Source organism: Haliotis rubra, unplaced genomic scaffold (genome assembly GCF_003918875.1).
Source record: "Haliotis rubra isolate DU_JTF1 unplaced genomic scaffold, ASM391887v1 Scf347, whole genome shotgun sequence".
Lineage (NCBI taxonomy): Eukaryota > Metazoa > Mollusca > Gastropoda > Lepetellida > Haliotidae > Haliotis > Haliotis rubra.
In genome coordinates this window covers 158,304-181,585 of record NW_025767021.1, presented here as the reverse complement: position 1 = coordinate 181,585, position 23,282 = coordinate 158,304, and the positions used below count along the sequence as shown (strand labels likewise).

General features: G+C 43.0%; 2 protein-coding genes across 2 annotated transcripts in view; both read left to right on the top strand.

Moving 5' to 3' along the window:
- The window catches only part of LOC124284894 (synaptojanin-1-like), a gene marked incomplete at its 3' end in the record, with an annotated part of 31,713 nt that extends 31,115 nt beyond the window's left edge, over positions 1-598 (top strand). The window contains 1 exon segment of the mRNA XM_046721024.1: positions 546-598. Coding sequence (XP_046576980.1) covers positions 546-598 — 53 coding nt within the window.
- Positions 599-604: 6 nt separating this feature from the next.
- LOC124284867 (vegetative cell wall protein gp1-like) lies at positions 605-21,469 on the top strand. Its single transcript, XM_046720985.1, has 6 exons — positions 605-631; positions 15,533-15,780; positions 16,344-16,458; positions 17,005-17,108; positions 17,481-17,646; positions 17,977-21,469. Exons 3-6 carry the CDS (start codon positions 16,344-16,346, stop codon positions 19,053-19,055), a joined length of 1,464 nt encoding a protein of 487 aa, XP_046576941.1. The 5' UTR covers positions 605-631; positions 15,533-15,780; the 3' UTR covers positions 19,056-21,469.
- Positions 21,470-23,282: the final 1,813 nt, after the last annotated feature.

The window sequence follows — 23,282 nt, the reverse complement described above, 5'->3', positions numbered from 1 at the left end:
AATGACAATGTTTAGTTCGACTGATTATTGAGGAAGAGTTTATCAAGTGTGTCATTCTTTCTGTAGTCCAGCGGATAATGGCATGATTTGTATGCAATTGTGCATTTTCATGTTACAAGTGAAATTTTAGTTAAAATACTAAGAAAATAATATTCTAACATGTTTCAGATAGGGAGGCACTCAAAAATATGTTTTAATATTTTTGTATTAAGCTCCAAACAAATCTTGTGAAATATTGAGCCACTGTTATTTGTTGTGTGGAAAGTACTAGAAATGAGGTGAAATGAGAGTGATCTCCCCTTTGTTGTGACTTTGATATTATGTCATCAATCAAGGTTACAATGATGTAATTGGTCAATTAGAGGGAGTTATCCTCCTACTGTTAACTGTTAGTATGTCTGTTGAAATATATGTGATGAAATGACAATGTTTAGTTCGACTGATTATTGAGGACGAGTATACCAAGTATATCAAACATCAATTATGAAGTGATATGTTTTCAGTTTATTTCACTATGAGTTGACTTTCCGTTTCTCATGTACCAGACGAGGGTGACTTGCTCACTGGAGATGATGCCACTTTGCCCACTCCCCTTGCGCACGGTCCAGGAATAGCAGTCCGTCATCTTCAGGTCAGTACTTAGGTCTTTCTGCAGCTGTGTTACAACATGCTCCAATAGACAGTGTTAGAGCCGAATTTTAGGCATTTGCTGTACATGCAAAATATTATATTTGTAACTTTGTTAGGGTTTGTGTGTGAGAGGCTGCATGTGCTTAGTATATAGATATTAGTCGAGACATAAGAATCTGCCAGCCCCTGCTGCCAGCAAATGTCCGAGGCTACATTCACAGGACTGGTGGCAGCTGTGATTTACCACTGCAACTAAGACTTATAGACTAATTGTCTTCTTGGGGTCCTATGGGTTCTGACCTGATCAACCACGATAAGTGGCCGACCAAGAATTTAAGCGACACATGTGGAATGAAAGAGTGTGAGAAAGGGACAGAGAGCTTTAAGATACTGAAGCAGTAAGACATGTTTTTAAGTTTCTAAGAGAGTGTTATAGAATTGTGTGTTGTGGGCTTAGAGGACATACGGTTTTTCAACCTGTCCAGCCACTGTCCAGCTATTGTCCAGCCACTGTGCATTAATTGCCTAGACATTGTCTAGTCACTGTTAAATTAACGTTTAGGTACTGTTATTCTGTCATTGTGTGGATTGGATTGTGAAGAAGTGTAGTAAGAAAGCTCGGAACTTGAGATTAAAGGACATTTTGAAATCACTGGACTGAGTTGAAACTTTTACATCCTCTACCCCCAACAGCGAGATAATTTAAGAACTCACATTCAAAGTTGAAAAACCCGTGAAAACCCGGATGTGAACCTAAGACTTGGACAAAGAATTTTGTGCGGAAGAATTGTGCAATCATCAAAATGGATTAACGCAAACTGGATTGAGGACTCAAAGCTGAAGTAAGTTATTCATTTAGTTTTTCTTAAAGAAGATTGAGCTTGTCAAGCAAATGGAACTGATATGTGTTCAAGGATGTGCTAACAGGATTTAAGAAGACCACATGTTCAAGTATTTATTCAGAAACAGGAGGGATTATATTTCATTGGAACTGTGTGTTCATTTAGGATTAAGGAATTCAAGAACTGTAAGTTATTTCAAGATTATTCGAACTGTTCGACTAATTTTTCACCATGGCAAGCAGAACATTGAGCGATACTGTTCACAGTGATAAAGGACTGACTCATGAGCTTAGGAGAAATGCTAAATCTGTGATAACAGAATCACGAATAAGAAAACCAACGGAAAAGGGCCAAAGCTATAATTTGAATACAGCATTGGAAAAAAGAAAATTCCTGTATAAACAAGTGTGTTCAAAGGTAAACTACATTGAATACTTGATGAGCTCTGACGCTCTGGATGATGTAAAAATTGAGTTTCAAGAATGGAAAGAGCTATTTTTGAAATTTAAAGAATCGGCTGAAACTTATCACAATAAACTTGAAAGTCAATCAGCGAAAGAGGAAGACGAAGCCTGGTTCCAGTCACAGTTAGGTGCCTTAGTACAGTTTGAGACAAATGTTGCTTCGTTTATTAAACCCTGTGATACAGAAAATGAAATAAGGCCTGAAGATAGCGTTTCGCAAGTCGGGACACGTAAGGGTTCAGTCATATCATCTGCCTCCTCTGCTAAAATGGAAATCTTGGCAAAAAGGGCCGAACTTGTTGCTAGACAGAAAGGATTAGAGCAAAAGCATCAACTGGAAGAAGAAGAGAACAGGTTAAAACAAAGGAGAGAAAGATTAGAACTTGAGACAGAAGTGGAAATCGCAAATGCTCAGTATGCAATTTTTGACCAATATGACCAAGAATCTAACGGTTCGCAAAAGAAAGATCATCCCCAAAAGTCCTTCAACCCATCAAATAGCCGAAATGAAGTGTTGAATCCACTTGCAAGAGAATTCACCCTGAACCAGAACACAAGCTCACCAGCTGGAGTCAGCAATACACACTTCGATGAAGTGTGTAAACAACAGAATGAAATAATGCAGCTTGTGGTAGAACACCAGAAGCTAGCCAGTCTACCCTTTAGGAAAATACCTACGTTTAGTGGCGACCCATTACAATTTAAGCCTTTCATAAGAGCTTTTGAACATGCTATAGAAGACAAGACCATTAATCCCAAGGATAGACTCTATTACTTGGACCAGTACACCAGCGGTGAACCAAATGACTTGGTAAGAAGCTGTATTCACATGAATCCGGAAAGTGGTTATGAACAAGCCAGGTCATTGTTGGATAAGAAATTTGGGAACAAATACAAGCTTGCAGCAGCTTACATGGACAAAGCCTTGAAATGGCCAGCTATAAAGTCAGAAGACAGTGATGCACTGACCAGCTTTTCTATATTCCTGACAAGTTGTGGAAATACCATGGCAGATATAGAGTACATGAGAGAATTAGAACATCCCAAAAACCTCAGGGAACTGATTCAAAAGTTGCCATACAAATTAAGAGAAAGATGGAGGGCAGTTTCATTTGATATCTTGGAAAGAAGAAATGTCACCTTTGCAGACCTTGCTCGTTTCGTGGATAGACAAGCACAGATACTGTCGAGTCCACTGTTTGGCACAATTGCCGACGACAGACAAGCTCAACCAAAGCCTAACCCGAAAGAAGCACCTAAGAGATTTAAGAGCTTTGCCACTGATACATCGAAATCTGAATCGCGAATTCATGAGACACAAAGTAAGCCATTCACAGCACGAGAGAGAGCTTTGAGGGCATTCGCCAAGCCATGCTGGTTCTGCGACGAGGATCACTGTATGGAAATGTGCATAAGACTTCAGTGTAAGACACTGGATGAAAAAATTGACTTTCTAAGACCAAAGGGATTGTGTTTTGGCTGTCTACAGTTCGGACACACAAGTCGCCAGTGCCCCAGCAGATTGACCTGTCATATCTGCAAAATGAGACATGCAACGTGTTTCCATGACAACAATAAAGATAAACTAAAGAAGGAAAAGGATCAGACGGGCCAAAAGGTTGTAACAAACAACAGTTTGGCTACACGTCACAGTGAAGATCTCAAAGACTTGAGCTATATGCCTGTAGTTCCTGTTAGAATCAAAGTCGGCACTGGGGACAGATATGTAAAGACATATGCCTTCCTTGACAACGGCAGTTCAGCAACCTTCTGCACAAGCAGGTTGGCTGACGAGCTTCATGTCACAGGGAAGATGACAAATATAGTTGTCAGCACCATGACTCAAAAGAAGTCTGTGAATACCTCCATTCTAACAAACCTAGAAGTAGGTGACATCCATGGAAGGAACTGGATCAAATTACCTACAGTATTCACACAGGATGAAATGCCTATTTCCACAAGCACTATTCCCAAAGAAGAGTTCATTCATCAATGGCCGCATCTATGGGACGTCACACTACCACCTATAGATGCAGAGATAGGGCTGCTAATAGGCAACAATGTACCTATGGCATTGGAACCCCTGGAAATAGTCAACAGTCATGGTAACGGACCCTATGCTGTAAGAACGATTCTTAGCTGGATGGTAAATGGGCTTGTCCAGGAATCTGAATCTCCCAGCAAGATCTCAGTCAACAGAACTGATGTTCTAGCAGATGAGTCCCTTGATCATCAGTTGAGAGGATACTTCCACAGAGAATTTAACGAGGGCCTCAGCAATGATAAAGAAGAACTGTCAAGAAATGATCAGCATTTCTTGGATATAATGAACTCATCCAAGAGATTAACAGGAGGACACTACCAGATGTCTCTGCCATTCAAAGATTCCAAAATCAAATTACAAACAATAAAATACAGGCCAAAGAAAGAGCCATTTCGCTTAAGAAGAAGTTTCTGAAGAATGATGATTTCTACAGAGATTACAAAGGCTTTATGAAGGATCTCCTAGACAAAGATTATGCCCAAAGGGTTCCCGAGAGTAAGAAAGATCGTCAGGATGGGAAGGTGTGGTACATACCACATCATGGTGTATACCATCCAAAGAAACCAGATAAGATAAGAGTAGTATTTGACTGTGCAGCAGAATACAGAGGAAAATCACTAAATGACCACCTGCTACAGGGGCCGGATCTCACCAATGCCTTAATTGGAGTGTTCCTGAGATTTCGCCAAGAACCAATAGCTCTAATGGCGGACATTGAAGCCATGTTTTACCAGGTCAGAGTTGAACCAGATGATTATGATGTTCTAAGATTCCTTTGGTGGCCCAATGGAAATCTCGATGAAGAATTACAGGAATATCAGATGAAAGTGCACTTGTTTGGCGCTGTCTCTTCACCAACTTGTGCCAACTTTGCACTGAAAGAAACAGCAAAAGACAACAAGGACATGTTTAGCAACAATGTGACCCATGCCCTTGAAAAGAGTTTCTATGTGGATGACTGTCTCATGTCAGTCGCGTCTGACGAAATAGCGATTGAGATGTCACAGAAACTGAGAGAAATCTGCAGTAAAGGTGGATTCCGTTTGACAAAATGGATAAGTAACAGCAGAGCTGCAATAAACTCAATCCCAGAAGAGGATCGAGCCAAAGAAGTTAAAGACTTAGACATAGATGATGCCTTGCCAGTGGAGAGGGCATTAGGTGTACAATGGTGTGTCGAATCAGACACATTTAAGTTCAGGATAGCAGTCAAAGACAAACCAGTAACGAGAAGAGGTATTCTGTCAACTGTCAGCTCCATATATGATCCACTGGGATTTGCAGGTCCTTTTGTTCTCAAAGCAAAGGGCATTCTACAAGACCTTTCCAGACTTAAGATAGGATGGGACGACGTCATTCCTATTCCGTCCCAGAAAGACTGGACCAAATGGTTGTCAGAACTACAAAGGCTTGAGGAAATGAAGATAAGAAGGTGCATTCAACCCAAGGATAGTGATCAGAATGCAATATCCCAAATACACCACTTCTCAGATGCCAGTCAAAAGGGTTATGGAACTGTTTCCTATTTAAGACAAGTCAGTACCACTGGACAAGTTAATTGCTCATTTCTTATTAGCAAGTCTAGAGTTGCTCCACTTAAGACCATCACAATCCCAAGAATGGAGCTATCAGCTGCGACTTTAGCAATACGAGTGGACAGCATGCTCAAACGTGAGCTGGAGATTTCAGTTGATCAAACCTACTTCTGGACAGACAGCATGTCAGTTTTAAGATACATCGCCAATGATTCAAAGCGATTCCACACCTTTGTAGCAAATAGGCTATCAGTGATTCATGAAGGGTCAGTCCCATCACAATGGAAATATGTGGATACTCAAAACAATCCCACAGACGAAAGCATCTCGAGGACTGTCAATAGATGCATTTCTGAAAGATACCAGATGGATTTCTGGAACAGAGTTCTTATGGGAAAATGAAGAAATGTGGCCCCAACAGACACACATTTCAACTGACATTCCATCGAAAGATGTGGAACTAAGGAAGGTTGCCCAGGTCAACCAGATAGACTACAGAAAGCCATGCAAAGAAGTAGATAGCCTTATCAGTCACTATTCGGACTGGTTTGCTCTGAAGAAGGCTATTGCATGGGTACTCAGGATACGGGAAGTACTCCTAGATCGGAGTAAAATGAAGAAGGCAGGTTTAACACCACAGAAAAGGAAGCCTGTCGTGTTGACAGTAAAAGAATTGGAAGAATCAGAGAAAGCCATTATTCGGTATGTTCAACAGCAGAACTTTTCAAGTGAGCTTGAAAGACTAACCTCAAACAATGGACTTAATCTGAGCAAAGGCAGTCCAATCTCCAAGCTTGACCCATTTGTAGAAGATGGTATATTAGAGTGGGTGGACGTTTAAGTAGGGCCAACATGCCAGAGAGCGCGATGCACCCAGTGATTCTACCAAAGAAATCTCATGTGTCAGAACTGATAATTCGCCACATCCATCATGAGTGTGGACATTCAGGCAGATATTTTGTACTTTCAAAATTGTTTGAGAAATATTGGATTATCAAAGCCAATGCAGCAGTGAGACAAGAACTACACAGATGCGTGACTTGCTGGCGTACCCATGCTGAAGCAGGTAATCAAAAGATGGCTGACTTGCCTGCTCACCGTGTGACTCCCGATGAACCTCCGTTCACCTTTGTTGGAGTGGATTACTTTGGTCCATTCGACGTAAAATGCAGAAGAAAGCACGAAAAAAGATTTGGAGTTTTGTTCACGTGCCTTACAACACGTGCAGTGCACATAGAAGTGGCACATAGTTTAGACACTGACTCTTGTATAAATGCACTGCGCTCGTTTCATCGCTAGAAGAGGTCAAGTGAAAGTCATCAGATCAGATAATGGCACCAACCGTTTGGAAGTGAGCGTGAGTTAAGGGAAGAAATTGAGAAATGGAACAAATGTCAGATTCAACAAGAGATGCTACAAAGAAGTATTGAATGGACATTCAATCCTCCGACAGGTTCCCACCATGGTGGCGTGTGGGAGGCGACAAATCAGAACTGTGAGGAAGGTATTAAGATCACTCGTAAGAGAACAAACTTTGGACGATGAAACCTTACGAACAGTGCTGTGTGAGATAGAGGCTATTGTTAACAATAGACCTATATCCAAAGCATCAAGTGACCCAAATGATTTGGAAGCACTCACTCCAAATCACTTGCTGCTCATGAAGAGAAAACCGAATTTGCCGCCGGGTATGTCTGACTTGGGTGGTTCATATCCAAGGCGTCGGTGGCCAAGTGCAGTATATGGCGGATTTGTTCTGGAAGAGATGGTTAAGAGAGTATCTGCCATTACTACAAGAACGACAGAAGTGGGTGAAGATAAGAAGAAATTTGAAGATTGGTGACATCGTGCTCATAGTGGACAATACAGCACCTAGAAATTCCTGGGCAATGGGCAAAGTTGTGAAGCTTATGCCAGATAGAAAGGGTGTTGTTAGACGTGTCGAAGTGAAAACCCAGACAAAGGTTTTGGACAGACCAATCAGCAAGCTGTGCTTGCTTCTTGAGAGTGACACTTAAACTGTGTTTTGAGACTGTAACTTGTAACGAATCTGAAGTTAAGACGAAGAGCATCGACTAATATGTTCGATTAGTTCTTGCATACTGTAATATACTAAGATTATAACTCAGAGAGAATGTCCACTGTTATAACGTCTAGTTGTTAAGTCAACTAATGTAGCTTAGGATGACATTGTTTAAAGTAAAAAATTCGCTCTATATAATTTCATGGTAATTGTTACATTCAGATATAAGTAACAATTAGGGGCTGGAATGTTAGAGCCGAATTTTAGGCATTTGCTGTACATGCAAAATATTATATTTGTAACTTTGTTAGGGTTTGTGTGTGAGAGGCTGCATGTGCTTAGTATATAGATATTAGTCGAGACATAAGAATCTGCCAGCCCCTGCTGCCAGCAAATGTCCCGAGGCTACATTCACAGGACTGGTGGCAGCTGTGATTTACCACTGCAACTAAGACTTATAGACTAATTGTCTTCTTGGGGTCCTATGGGTTCTGACCTGATCAACCACGATAAGTGGCCGACCAAGAATTTAAGCGACACATGTGGAATGAAAGAGTGTGAGAAAGGGACAGAGAGCTTTAAGATACTGAAGCAGTAAGACATGTTTTTAAGTTTCTAAGAGAGTGTTATAGAATTGTGTGTTGTGGGCTTAGAGGACATACGGTTTTTCAACCTGTCCAGCCACTGTGCATTAATTGCCTAGACATTGTCTAGTCACTGTTAAATTAACGTTTAGGTACTGTTATTCTGTCATTGTGTGGATTGGATTGTGAAGAAGTGTAGTAAGAAAGCTCGGAACTTGAGATTAAAGGACATTTTGAAATCACTGGACTGAGTTGAAACTTTTACATCCTCTACCCCCAACAGCGAGATAATTTAAGAACTCACAGACAGTGTTATGCACTTTGTATGTTGGGTGCTGATTTGACCCATTTGATATGTTAACGGTTAAGGCTGTAGGGTTTGCCAAGTTTCGTGTATCATAGGACAATTTTGCGTTCACTGGTCTTGAGGGGGACATGGGCTGATGTACCCTTGATGTTTGTTTATGTTCCCTGAGAAACATTGAGGGTAGATCAACACATGGGCCCCGAGGGACCAGTGAACAACATATTCATCTTACCGAACATCTCAATGATAATTTTGAACTGTTTGAAGCACGGGTATTGGATCATAGTATTGAGTACCAGACAACAAGATGACAAGAAATACAAATTTAGAGTTATCTCCCTTCCATCAATTTGCATTTGCAAAACATCGGTAATTTAGGTACATCATACGTGATTCAATGTTATTCGAGATAAAGACTTACTACTACGAAGTACCTAATGAGTTCAGCATTCCCAGCGGGGTACATAGAAAATGTTACTCGCTTGTACGCAGGGTACATTGAAAATAATAGAAGAACGCTCAGCCAATCAGAAAACGACATAATATTTCCTTATCCGTACTCATACTTAATTGCTTGTCTCCTTCTTCTTGCGAATGATAGAGAAACACTTGAATCCCCTTTTGAAGCTCCCTTAAAAAAAGCGGACGTAAAATCACTCACCCAGTGTTACCTCCCTTAGGTATTTTGTTGGCAAAATCTGTCACATGACCAAACACGCTCTTCACTCTCTCCTTCTTCGCCCTAGAGGACGGTTGTGAGAGCGCCTCGGTCCCCTATACGGCACTATATCCTTTTATTTTTAGGCCTTTACCACTAAATTAGCTGTATACAGCATTTAAGAAGATATACCAGCGATATGGTTTGAAATATTTGTCTAAATTATCTGTTTATCCACGTTGTTGACATGATATTTCATCTTGTTTACATTTGATGAAAACTTGCAGTCATTGCAGATACCGGTTGTCGGTTGCTGATCCGCATTTATTATGTCCTAATTGTACTTCTACATGTTCTTCCAGCTTACGCTGTCAACTTTGTCAGCATTTATCTGAAATTGAATTTAATAATTATTTATATTCCATTCTTAGATGTGCCAAGGACAGGTCTAGACGGCTTTTACAAGTCATGTCTAAATCGAGTGATTGCGCTGATAACCGTTTATTGCTGTCCTACGGAGCATGTTGCTGTGGCAGATGGAAGCTCCGGCTCCAGGAAGAGGTCATCAATGTCAGTAGTAGCCTCATCGCAGTCTAAGAAGACCAGGGCATCGTCTTCTCAGAAAAAGAAGTTGTCTGCAGATAAGACTTCGGCGAAGTCTTCCCATGGGGCAGCGCAGAAGACGAGGTCCTTCGCTGCAGAGATCATCCCTTCAGACGAAGTAGACGTATATGACGAGCCAACCATCCTCATTCCTGACGTAGCAGTTAAGAAAAAGACGAGATCTTCTTCTACAGTGACGTCAGCAGTCATCTCAATGCAGTCAGACGTTCTATCAACGCAGACATCAGATACCAGAGGCGGCAGTTCTTCACAAGCACAGCGTTCCTTGGAAGAAGCCTCAGCACTTTCAGATGCGTCGTCATCTTTGCAGCAGCAGCAGCTGTCGTCGCAGAATTTCAACCCGGGTATCTTCATGCAGCAGCTTACTCAGCAGATGTTGGACCTGATGGAACGGAGGTTCGCGCAGGAGAAGGCTGCGGCGAAGGCCCTATCTACGTCGAGCCTGCACGAAGGACAAGCAGCCTGCAGATCGCATCCTGTTGAAGATGGTAGCCTGTGTGAAGGAGGGAACCTATGTGAAGGGTCATGCACTCGACGATTGTCCACGGCAACTTCCCGAGAACCTGCCAGCCCTGACAACGATGAATCTGCAGTAGATGTTCCAGAGGAGCCTTCGGGCAGGAGCAGAACCAGATGTTCACCGGAGCATCGCAGAAGCAGATCATCCTCGACCTCAGATACGGACAGCCATCAGGAGCCTGCATGCATGTACCCCGCATCCCGTAGAAGAGAATCTACACCTTCACGAAGGCACAGAGATAAGACTCCAGGGAGGATCCTTATCTGAACCGGTCACCTGCACGCAGGTCTTCAAGAAGGTCTTCAGGAAGGTCTTCAGGCACATCTTCACCCAGGTCTCCACACAGGTTTCCACGCAGGTCTCCATGCAGATCTCCACGCAGGAAGGAGGCACAACGGCGACGATCTTCAGAAACAGAGGCCTCTAGATCTGAAGATGATGACGGAATCATATTCTCCGATACAGCGATCAAATCTTGGATGGCTAATGGATTGGAACTTGCATCACCTTCTAAAGAGGATAATGAAGCATTCACATATATGATGTCGAACGACGACTTTGAAACACTTACCCTTCCACCCATCGATCCTGTCTCGGATGTACCGGAGAACCTCAGCACAGCCTTCAGGAAGGCAACAAAGTTCCAGAGCCAAAGCTTCCCGCCATTCAGCGCCTCACTTCACCACATGGAACCATATCATGAAGGCCCCAGAGATAGATGAGAACTACAAAATCATCAACGACTCCCGACCAAGGACTTATAAAATAGAGGATAAGAAGCTGGCACAACTAGACAAAACTACCAGACCTACCTTCTTTGGTCTAGCCAGGTCAAGAGCCATCAATGAAACCCTCATCACGAAGTTCAGGAACTCGACCTCTGAAGAAGATAGAATGATTTACTCTGCATTGCTGTCCCAAAGAAAGATCATCAGTTTATGTCCAAACATCTGTCATCCACATCAGTGGGCCTGATTGCTGTCTTCCTGCAGTTGGAGTGAGCGCTTCACCAAGACACTGTACAGAGCTCCGTGGTCAGCATCATCTATCTTCGCAGGGGAAATTGAGGACATGGCCAAAGAAGTTACGAAAGAGTCAAGGGAGGTAATGATGATCAAGTCCATCGATACACTGGCCAGTGTTATCCGTCAGACATGGCAACGCTACTCCGGTAAGTCGAAGTTTACGGGGATACAGAGAGCCAGGGAAAAGAAATACGGCAACTCCAGAGGAGAGCACCCAGAGGTGCCAGGAACTTTAGACGCTGAAGGATGGGTTTGGAACGACTGGAGTCTTCCACCTCCAGCCGTTCCCATACAAACTTCATCAAAAGTGGGTGGACGTCTGCAACACTACTGGGATGAATTGGGGAATTCTTCAGGACGACTGACGTATCCCAGATCCTATGCAGAGGATACAAGATACAACTACAAGCAGTACCACTGTTGACAAGCAACTCTCTGGCCCACAACTATGCTGCCGACCAGAGGGAGAACCTACTTGATGCCATCACAACTCTACTCGAGAAGGAGGCAGTCGAAGAGATAAAACAGGAGCTCGTCACGCCCGGTTTTTACTCCCCAATCTTCCTGGTACCAAAGAAAAATTCCAGGGAAAAGTTCCGACTCATCTACAACATGAGGAAATTCAACCAAGATTATCTAGGCAGACCCACAAAATTCAGGATGATACACCTTCCTCAATTGCGACAACTCGTTTGTCCGTTAGACTACCTCGCCAGCATAGATCTACAGGACTCTAGGAGATACCTACGATTCCTCTTCAACGGACGTCATTTCCAATTGAAGGTGCTACCATTTGGAATATCATCGGCCCCCTGTTTGTTAACTCGAGTGACAAAGCCCATCATCACATATCTACATCATCAAGGTCTACGCAGTGCGTTTACCTGGACGACGGGATTCAAGCTCATAAAGATCCCAGTCAACTCAGACTGCAATTAGACTTCCCCATCAGGCTGCTCACTCAACTAGGATGGCTAGTAACTCTCCTTAAGTCGGAACTAGAACCCACACAGGATCTTCAATTCCTAGGAATACGGCTCATCACATCGGCGAATCGCATAGTCGTCCCAGAGGAGCGTTGGGTCAAGATACAACACATGATATCTCAAGCACTACTCTCTCCGTTACCACTATGAAGTTGGCCAGAGCCTACTTGGTCTTCTCACATCAGCACAAGACATGACACGCAGAGGAAGAGTACAACTGCACCCACTACAAGTGTTTGTGAACGCTCATCTAGACACTGAAACCATATCTTCTATGGTGGACTCGGAAGTCGAATGTTTGCGGAGGAACCTACTTATCAGAGCCGGAGTGCAACACTCACCTCTACGTAGATGCATCACTTCAAGGATGGGGAGTCCACCTCGACAACGAAGTGGCAGCAGGGAAATGGTCGAGTCAGGAGCAGAGTCTGCACATCAACATGCTCGAGATGAAAGCAGTAATAAACGCCTTATTACACTGGTCCAGCATACTAAGGAACGCACAACTGATGATCCATATGGACAACTCCACAGTGGCGTTCTACATCAACAAACAAGGATCAACAAGGTCAAGGAATCTTCTAGACCTCAGCTTTCATCTGTTCAGCATAATAGACAACCTGAACATCAACATTAAAGCATGCCACATTCCCGGAGCCAAGAATGTGATAGCAGACGCCCTATCTCTTCCAACACAACCATCCCTGACGGAACCGATGTTACATCCAGAAGCCTTCAGATGCATGATACAGAGGATAGGATCTCCGCTGATAGACCTGTTTGCTACAAAGTTCAACAAACAACTACCAACATTCGTCTCTCTGGTCACGGATCCACAAGCATGGACAACAGATGCTCTAAGCATCTCCTGGGAAGGACTGAACGCTTACGCGTTTGCATCTCCAGCTCTAATACCGCAGGTGTTGCAGAAAATCAAGAAGACGAAGAAGCTGCAACTGATTTTGGTTGTGCCCTACTGGCCAGCGAGGGTGTGGTTTCCCATCCTCATACAAGAACTCGGAAGTCCAACCCTGCAACTCCCAGAGTGGCCGAACCTACTAATTCATCCGCACACCAAGCAAGTACACGGAAATCCAACAGTATTCCAGCTACACGCATGGAGCGTATCAAGACTTGCTTGAAGAAAAGAGGATATTCCGCCAGAGCAGCGAAAGCAGTCACACTAGCTCTATGTAGATCAACCCGCAACTTGTACGATGACAAGTGGCAGAGTTTTGAGAAATATGCATTGAAGAAGGGCTTCATGGCGATGAAGAGCAACACATCCTCAAGTGGCGGAATACCTTTGTCATCTAAGACAAACGAGGCGGTTAAAAGGTTAAAATTTCTCTACATACCTAGCGGCCCTCAGCGCGGTTATCACCATGAAGACGGGTGTTAAGCTGACCAAAGTACCAGAGATACTGGCTCTACTACGCTCCTTTAAGTTGGAAGACCAACAAAAGAAATTTAAAGCGCCTGCTTGGGATCTCAACGTAGTCTTGCAGCATCTCACCAGTGACACTTACGAACCACTAGAAAGGACATCCTATGACTTTTCAACACACAAAACTCTGTTCTTGATCGCCTTGGCAACAGCAACTCGGATGTCGGAAATACATGCTCTGGACTTTGAACGAATACGATTTGATGCACATCGTAACATCGTACATCTGGGATTGAGATGGGACTTCATAGCAAAGAACAACTGGCCGGTCAACCAGACAGACAGTTCCACATCCCAGCACTCTCGACAGTCTTTGGGCCACAGGATACTCTGGACCTATCCTTATGCCCAGTCAGAGCATTGAAAGTCTACCTACAAAAGGTCTAAGACGAGGAGACGAAAATTCAAGCGCCTTTTCATCCCTCTATCAACGGAGACAGCTACAGAGGTCTCACGTACGACAATATCGATATGGATGAGAGCTGTCATCCTAAGAGCCTACAAAGCAGCAGGACTTGAGCCTCAACGAGCCTCCAACCCTCATGCAGTCAGAGCGCTGGCATTGACACTCGCTCTGTTTGGAAACTGCTCCATCTCGACAATAATGGAGGGCTGCTTTTGGAAGTCGGAGACGGTGTTTGCCAACCACTACCTCAGAGACATTGCTACCGAGGACGTCTCCGGCATTCACCAGTTTGGGCCTCTTGTTGTAGCACAACAATTGACGGTTCCTCAAAGGCGCTGAGATGAATATCACCCTTTTATCACGTGACTTGTAAAAGCCAACGCTCTGAAGAGCTAGAGCTTTAGAGTCCATGCGCCCGTCTAGGACAGGCCAGCATGAGTGACGGACCCTGTACTTGTAAAGGACTTACTCGTACATGAAGAAGGGTCGCTTCTCCACTTGATGCGAGCATCAAGACATGGAGTTGCATAAAATGTACTTTTTTTTATTGAAATTGATATTTTATACTTATCCTGACTCATGAGGTCAGACCTCCCAACCTCCCCTCATGGCATTCTGGATTCCCTGTAATCCGGGTGTCGGGCTCATATTTGGAGAGAGTGAAGAGTGTGTTTGGTCATGTGACAGATTTTGCCGCCAAAATACCTAAGGGAGGTAACACTGGGTGAGTGATTTTATGTCCGATTTTTTGAAGGGAGCTTCAAAAGGGGATTCAAGTGTTCCACTATCATTTGCAAGAAAAAGAAGACAAGCAATTAAGCATGAGTCAGGATAAGTATAAAATATCAATTTTAATCCAAAAATTGCATTATGTGTGAGGCAAGATAATTTCTCATGGACCCTGGGACCAGTCCTTCTCCCATAATTATGTAATGCTGGGAAACTTACTGATTTCACTGTACTTACATCGTCAGCTTTCTACATTCTGAATACATTGACTTCCTCCATCACTTGTTTTGTACAAAATTATCACATGGTGTTGTCATGTCCCCATTGCTATTGATAATCATAACTTCTGTCATTGTGTCTTGCATGTATTGCAGTCAGTGAACTGTATTGGTTACGAATTGACAGCGATTCAAACATCACTCACTTAAACCACTCACTGAAATATCCACCCACCCAGCCACTCACTCAAACCACTCACTGAAATATCCACCCACCCAGCCACTTACTGAAATATCCACCCACCCAGCCACTCAAACCACTCACTGAAATATTCACCCACCCAGCCACTCACCGAAATATCCACCCACCCAGCCACTCACTGAAATATCCACCCACCCAGCCACTCACTCAAACCACTCACTGAAATATCCACCCACCCAGCCACTCACTGAAATATCCACCCACTCAGACATCCATTGTTTGTCACAGGCCGCAACAGCCCCGCTGTACAGGAGGAAATACCAACTGACATCCCTGGAGGACCCCCTAGTGGACCTCCTGCAGGTCCGCCGAGTCGACCCCCAACAGCTCCCTCTCGCCCTGACAAGCCCCCACCCCGCCCCGCAGCTGGTCCCGGTGCTGGTGGGGCAGCTCCAGGTGGGGCGGCGCCAGGTGGGGCAGAAGCTCTCATTGTTCCAGAGCCTGGGGCAAGACTTCGGAGTTCACCATCGCCAGAGGTAGTTTAACTGTGAACATGTTTCAAATGTTCACCTTCTAAAGTGTCTTCATCTGCTTGTAAGCAAATTATTGGGTTCAAATGGACATATGATTGTCAACTTCCAGGTTGTCATCTTACTATGTGTCTATATTTTCTATAACTGAGGATGGACCAGTAACAACTCTGCTTTTGATATGCCAAGTCATTTTCAAAGGAGCTTTCAGTGCTGTTCTGTAGAACCTCACTTAACCCTTTACTTACAAAACCAAGCCCATGGAGGCATGTTCTGTCCTTCACTTAAAACATTGGTTTATTCTTGAGTTGTTGGGATTCAAATTTACAGTTTGTTTTTGTTGATGATGTTGATGATTTCTATAATGGTAAGCTGTAAAGACCCTATTTCATTCATATCATTTGAAATTTACAAGTTTACTTAGAGACTTTTGCAGAATTAACTGCATACAAACTGATGCACATGCAAACCATGATGATGATGACTGTTATACTGGGGCCCACTTGATTTGATGTTTCTCCACTGTTGTACACATGCTTTACTCAGTATGTGTTTTGTATTGGTTACAGATGCCTCGCAAACAGCCTCCACAGAGGCCCGGAGCCCCACCTGCGAAGCCTCCACCTCCACAGCGCCCCCTTGGAGGGCCACCTAAAGGGGCACCTGCTAATCAAGCACCTCCAGGTGAGATGACACAATGTGAAAACTCTAGTCTAGTGTCATCAGACATCTGTGACACATCCTCCTTTGGATGGCTGTCATACAGTTTTTGGTAACTCACTTGAACTTGAAAATTACTAATACAGTTTTTCTTATTTATGTTGTTTGTAACATGACAAGATTATTGGTCCAGTGTGACCTTAAACCTTCGATGACATATGCTTTCTGAAATACCTTTAGTTCCTTCACCTTTAGTTATACACTTCAGCTGTCGAGTCATGCACATGGCTCTCCACTAGGTGTTGACATAGTTGTAATGAATGAAAGCATGCTGGAATCTTTTTTTAAAAATATTTTAAGTGGCATGTAAACTTCAATACAATGACATACATCCACCAAGTCAGCGAGTCTTACCATCTCATCCTGTTAGTCACCACTGACAACACGTATGATCATCTCTGATGACAAGCATGGGTTGCTGAAGACAAATTCTAACCGCATCTTCATTCGTCTATTTAAAGTCACTTTGAAATCTAGTGTGACAGGAGTATTGATGTCTGTTCCTGGCAGGTTCCCCAGGGAGACATGTGGGGAAAGAGGCCCCCAAGATCCGCCAGCCCCTCCGCCCCCCACCCTCAGCCAAGCTGAAGGCCAAGAAGGGAGGTCCCCGTGCGGTAAGCTGGTCTTCTCTGTCTGTTGTTTCTTAGATCTGACTACATTTTGAATTGCACTTCTCAATTTGTGTGGCTAGAAACAAAGAATGCTGTGTGATTTATGTTTCTGTTCATCCATGTTGTCACCATCTTAACAAACCATTTCAAACAGTTTCATGGAGAGAGTCAGATGTTGACGTTAACCAAACCATAAAACAGTTCCTGAGTGCAGCTGTGTGATTTCTACCTTTAGTAGCCCCCCACTAGTGTTTACAGTTTCAGAAACTCAACTTTGGGGCATGGCAATAAAGTATTTGAATTCTGATCTTGATCTGTTGATCAATAACCCAGTGTGTGTTCTATTAACCTCGCATGGCCTCCCTCCTTTTGTAGATCTCCTCTATTGGTCTTCCCACCAACGTAACACATCACACACATGCCAGCAGTATGGAAGAGGCACAGAAATTGATAAGTAACCTGATGGGAGGTAACCAAGGAAACGCGAATGCTAATTTACCAGCGCCCATGATGCCAAGCACCACTCCTGCACCTGTTGGAGGTATGTATAATACTAATGTTTCTCTGTCACACCAAGTACATGGCTCAAAACAACTTGATTAGGTTATTCAAAATCTAAATTTTTCCTTATCCTGACTCATGATCTGAAGCATATAGCATGAGTCAGGATAAGTATAAAATATCAATTTTATCATAAAAATTACATTTTTCAACATCAAATCGTTTAGTTATTAGTAAACAGCAATGAATCATTATTTGCTGAGAACAGAAGCCATTTGTGAGGGAAGTATTTATCCACAAGAAATAGAATAACACTGATTGTACAGTTTCACCAGGTTTTCTAGCTGCTATTACTTTTGTTCTTTTTCAGACATGTCTTCCTCCGCTTCAGCTTTGGCTGCACCTACCCCAATCCCTAGAAGTCGGACTGCCCAGGACATGGCAGGTACCGACACCTCCTCCAGTAGTTCCAGCAGCCAGGCACCTCCCAAGCCAATGCCAAGGTTCCGCAGTATGGAGAACTTGTTGTCGGACAAATCCGGCGGTGAGGTCACTACAGCCCCTGTTGCCCGACCCAGGCCAACTCCCAGAAAAGATGTTCAGAGTGCCGTCATTTCTCCAGCCTCAGACCCAGATGATCCCTTCATAGTGAAACCACCGCAGCGACCACTGAGTGCAGTAGGGAGGCCACTGCCTCCTGTACCTAATGGTCCACCACCAACATTTGGATCTCAGTCAGAAGAAACATCTAGTCATAGCAGTGGTCCACCAGTGCAAAGTCATAACATATTAGATGCTCCTTTGTTAGGTGACACCAGCAGTGAGCCTGACCCCTTTGATACAAGTGCAATACCCAAGTTTCTCACTCATGACCCACCTCCTATCCCTGTCCGACCTCCAGATGCATCAACAAGACCCTCAACGGCTGATCCTCCGTGTCCAGACGTCAGTCCACCACCAACTCCTCCAGCCCTCGACACATGTCCGTCTTACCCTGTTGGAGGCCCAGAGAGAAGTAAACCCTTCCAGTCCTCCTCCCCAACACCCCAGGGAGACTGTCCCCAGGAATCCCCACCAGCTCCACCCAGCTGCCCTATGGAACCACCCCCACCTCCACCCAGACTGGATTCATTTCCACCAGATGTTGCCCCCCAGGATTTAGATATGTCCGAAAGCTCAAATATGCCCCCTTCTATACCTCCACCCAATCTTCCCCCTCCCCCTATCCCTGTCCGCCCTGGCCCCCAGATGTTGCCCCACCCCTATGACTGGTCCTCCCCCTGTACCCAGTCGTCCAGCTACAGTACCCCCAGTCCCACCCAGACAGTAGGTGACAGCTGGGTGGGTGAACAAGCAGACTACACACTGGACATGAAGGACCCACTTAAAGTAGATTTTGGCATGCCAGATGCTAGTCACAGATCACTCATGTATAGTATAAGAAGATAGGGTATTTATTTCATCAATAAGACCTGTATTTGTGAATCTAAAGTCAACAGTGTAAGAATTTAGAATGTTCTAAAACCATTCATTGTAAATAGCATGTGGTATTTATTTAACACATTAAATGGATGGTGATGATTTTCTGTTTAGTGCAAATGGATGTTTGAGTAGATGCATCGCTGGTCTTGCCTGTGTGATAATTCCCCTTCCCCCAGCATAATACCACATGTGTAATAGAAGCTGTTACAAGTTGATAGTGCCAGATTTATTATAGAAACTTTGTAGATATTTTTATGTACAGTCTTTTTATACAGCCATTATTGGTTTATATTGTTAATGTGGCATTTTAATGTATGTACTTGTTTTTTACATATATGCAAGTCTGAGTTATCTTGTGAGGAAATCAACATGACATAACAGTTATACAAAGGACAAAGTAGGGTAAGGACTCTTATTGGTCCCCTGGATAGCTTCAAATATTAGTATGAATGTGGCTGACAGCAAACTGTTATTCTTCTTTTAACTCTTGAATTTGAGACTAGATCAGGTATGGCTAATATGGGCCCCAACTATTTGAACAAGAGAATTATGAACAAGTCTGTGACCAAGATGATCCGATGTATCTGACATTGCATCCTCTTCATCTAGACCTGAAGGGGCAGTGGGGTAGCCTAGTGGTTAAAGCGTTCACTTGTCATGCCTGAAGACCCAGGTTCACTTCCCCACATGGGTACAATGTGTGAAGCCCATTTCTGGTGTCCTCCACCTTGATATTGCTGGAATATTGCTAAAAGCGGCGTAAAACCTAACTCACTCACTCTAGACCTGAGAAAAGCAACCAGGGTCAAAGAATTGCTGATGTTCAAATATACAAGGGTAGTAATTCAGCACCAAGCACTGTTTTTTTTTATAATATGCGCTCTCTGAGCATTCCAACATCTACTGTTCCTGTTGTCAAGGTCAATTCCCTCTAGCTCTCACTTAGCAGCTGGGTTAATCTCAAAGGTTTTGGAATCCTATTTTGAATTTTCTGAATTGCATTTTGAATCAGGTGGTGCTAAATTAATGCTTATGTGTATATTTGAAATACACCCCTTGAAACCTTGAGATAGGACATTTAATTCATGTTAGCCTAAATGTTACATTTTCTGTAGTCCACAGGAAACAGACTATAGTCCAATTCTCATTCACATAACACACATGGTTACTTTCAAATAATTTCTTAAAGTTTTGCTTCTATCTCAACTAATGTCAGTTCTGTTGTCCAAAGAAGGTCTTATGATACGTCCACAGGTAGATGAAATCATACAATCACATTATCTGTGCTGAGTGTGCTGTGATGCTTAGTATTTAATAGCTCCTACTCATTGCTAATGCACGGTCTCCTCTCTTGCCAGTACTATCAGCTTTGTCACCAGGACACACATATGGCACAGTAAACGAACATGGTTACGGACGACAGCTAAATTAATTCCTGATAAAGTTTACCAGAACACACATTTACATGGCTGGTACGGGCCTGCTTATTTAACTATGTTCTACAGTGTTCAGTGCTATTCTGTGTGCAGCTTCTCACAGTTGACAATCTGTGATATTCTTGTTTGTTTTCTGGAGTTATTTGGTCCATGTGAATCTCATCTGTGTGTAATTAGAACCCCATCCACACAATACTGAAGGTTGTATTGTGTTTGGATGCATTAGGAACAGCCATGTCCATCTCACATTCCACAGAGTAATGGACCACTTGCCCATTACACGGCTAGCTAGTCTTCATTTCAAACAAGTACTGGTATGTGAATTAATTAAGCAATTAAAGTGTTGATGCAAAGAAAAAGCTTTAATTCCCACCATGTTCCTTTTTAATGTAGAGTTGTTTCCCTTTTGTATGCCAGAATCCTACAATATTGAATGTGGTGAACATATATGACCTGCTTTAATTTTGCTTATAATAACTCAGTCATTGGAAATGAACCTGTGATGAAGTATTCAGTCGTGTTAAAGCCCAATTCACTCCCTCAAATCAGACCTTTCCAACTCACTCTCATAATGACAATGTTCCTTGTGTTGTGACCAACTGGGGCTAACCCAATCAACTTTGGTGCTTTTCATGTTTGGATCTCCACCTAAAATATCATGGAATGGATGTCCATATGGAGTTCTCCTGTGCCCCATTATCAAGTCTGGATCTTTTTAGAGATTTGTGGAGCCCCCAATCAAGACTGGATCTCTATATATAGTCACCCCCTACTCTTCATTGTCCATCTGAAGCTTTACTGGAGGTGTCGACTGCAAGCATAATCAGTGGGGATCAATAACACTGGCATACTCTCCCTCCAAACAGTTTTTATGAATGTAATTCGCTTACTTTCTTGATTTTCTGACCGAAGTATTCCCACTCTAATATGCTTATGTAAGTTTTCACACAGACCTATTCAAACATGTGTGTTATTCCCAAACACACAACACATGTAATTGATGCCACAATTTAGCATCTGTCGATGTTGATTTAGAGCAACATGTTGTCCGTTTAGTGTAGCAGCCATCTTGATTGGTGTGTAATAGTTACACTGGCCTGTTGACATTTTACCAGTTCAGGGGTGGAAATAACTTTAAAATTGCTAGTGTACTCAGGTACAGTGGCACATGTAAAATCACTTGCCCTGATAATTCTTCCACTATACCGGCTGATTTTCTTGTTGATTTTTTAAATAAACAACATAATTAACATTGGAAAGTCAACTGGACACCGGTACAGTGTGACATACAAATTTGCTAGCCCGACAGAAAAAACCCACTGGACTGGGGCATCGGGCAATGGGTTATTTCCACCCCTGCAGTAGTTTTAGAACTATCACTGAGAGTATTGGAGCAAGCACACCTGGAAACTACTTGACAAGCAAGTGGGACATCACAGGCATGTAGTATATACCACAGTTCTACCATACAGGCCGATATACAACTGGTTCTCTTGACATGCAAGAAACTGATGGCGTCCTTTTGGTTTCATGTTGAATAATGATGGAAAATGAGTGCTTCTAGGGTTATGAATTTGGCTGCGGCCGAGGGTATGAAAACCTTGGTGTTTGTTGGTGTGGAGAAGCCAACATCTGTGGTTTTGTTGGCATTATCTAGTCTTTCATGTTCTGTGGAGAAAACATTCCATGCCTCCTGACAGTATTGTTGTTTGTTGACTGTGTTGATGTACATAGCCTTCTAGGAAGCACATGGTAGCCACATAATAAACCAAGTCAAACATTCACCTGGCTTCATTCATCTGTCACTGAAGGCTTCACATTAGTAAATGCATGGAAAGAGGGGAAATAAGCATTCCATTTTGTTGACATGTGATCGCCCAGCTACAATAAATATGACATTTAGTGAAACAAATTATATATACGTATCCATTTTCTGTCAACTACATCATTTCGAGGCGTGAGTAGATGTAATATGATTTCTGTGAAAAATGTGGATCGAAGTTATAATTATCTGTAACTGCCAGTTGTCTTGTGGTCTGTCATGATTAGGACCCCATCACAGGGATCGCCTTAAGTACGAAACATACCATTTTGATACTGATTTTAAGGGTAAAGTTACGGGGTTAGCCTATCTCTGAGATCGACTTATCTACGGTAATATACAGTATGCCACTCAAGGTTGAGAACCATCTAATTCTTTGATGTTACTTTTGTTAATCATGGTTAGAACCTGTGACACTTCTCTAAACACAGGAGGTTTCAGTCAAAATAATGCCTTCCTGTCATCTTTCACTTCTGAAAGAAAGAGAAAGCTTGGCTTGAGATACTACCATGTGAACTGAAGTGTATTTCCAAAATATCTTCTAAAAAAAACCAACCAATTTATAACATAACCAAACACAGAAATATGGAGAAAGTCACTAAATGACAAAATATGACCCAGAGCAGGTGAACATAACTCCCATACAGTGACATTGTGACTCTACATCGCGAATATCAAGCTGTAGATTGTAACTAGAATGGTGTTTGTATTGCATTCCAAAACACAAGTCCTCATCCCCCACCATTTCTGAATGCCCCATTTCTTCCCATCAGAAAAGAGTATCCTGGACTACCTTGACTTCACATCAGGTGCCCAATATGCATGTTCAGTGCCCCGGTTTTACAGTACCAGCAAACTGATGATGATGCAGACTTGTTTTCTGACATCATGCTGTAGTTTATAATGGATGACACTTGGCACACGGCTCACCAAGTG

What these genes read in the sequence shown, in the direction of transcription:
- LOC124284867 (XM_046720985.1), top strand. Translation starts at nt 16,344, where the DNA reads ATGCCTCGCAAACAGCCTCCACAGAGGCCCGGAGCCCCACCTGCGAAG. An exon ending in AGAAGGGAGGTCCCCGTGCG is followed by an intron (nt 17,109 to 17,480) that starts GTAAGCTGGTCT and finishes CTCCTTTTGTAG; the next exon opens with ATCTCCTCTATTGGTCTTCC. An exon ending in CACTCCTGCACCTGTTGGAG is followed by an intron (nt 17,647 to 17,976) that starts GTATGTATAATA and finishes GTTCTTTTTCAG; the next exon opens with ACATGTCTTCCTCCGCTTCA.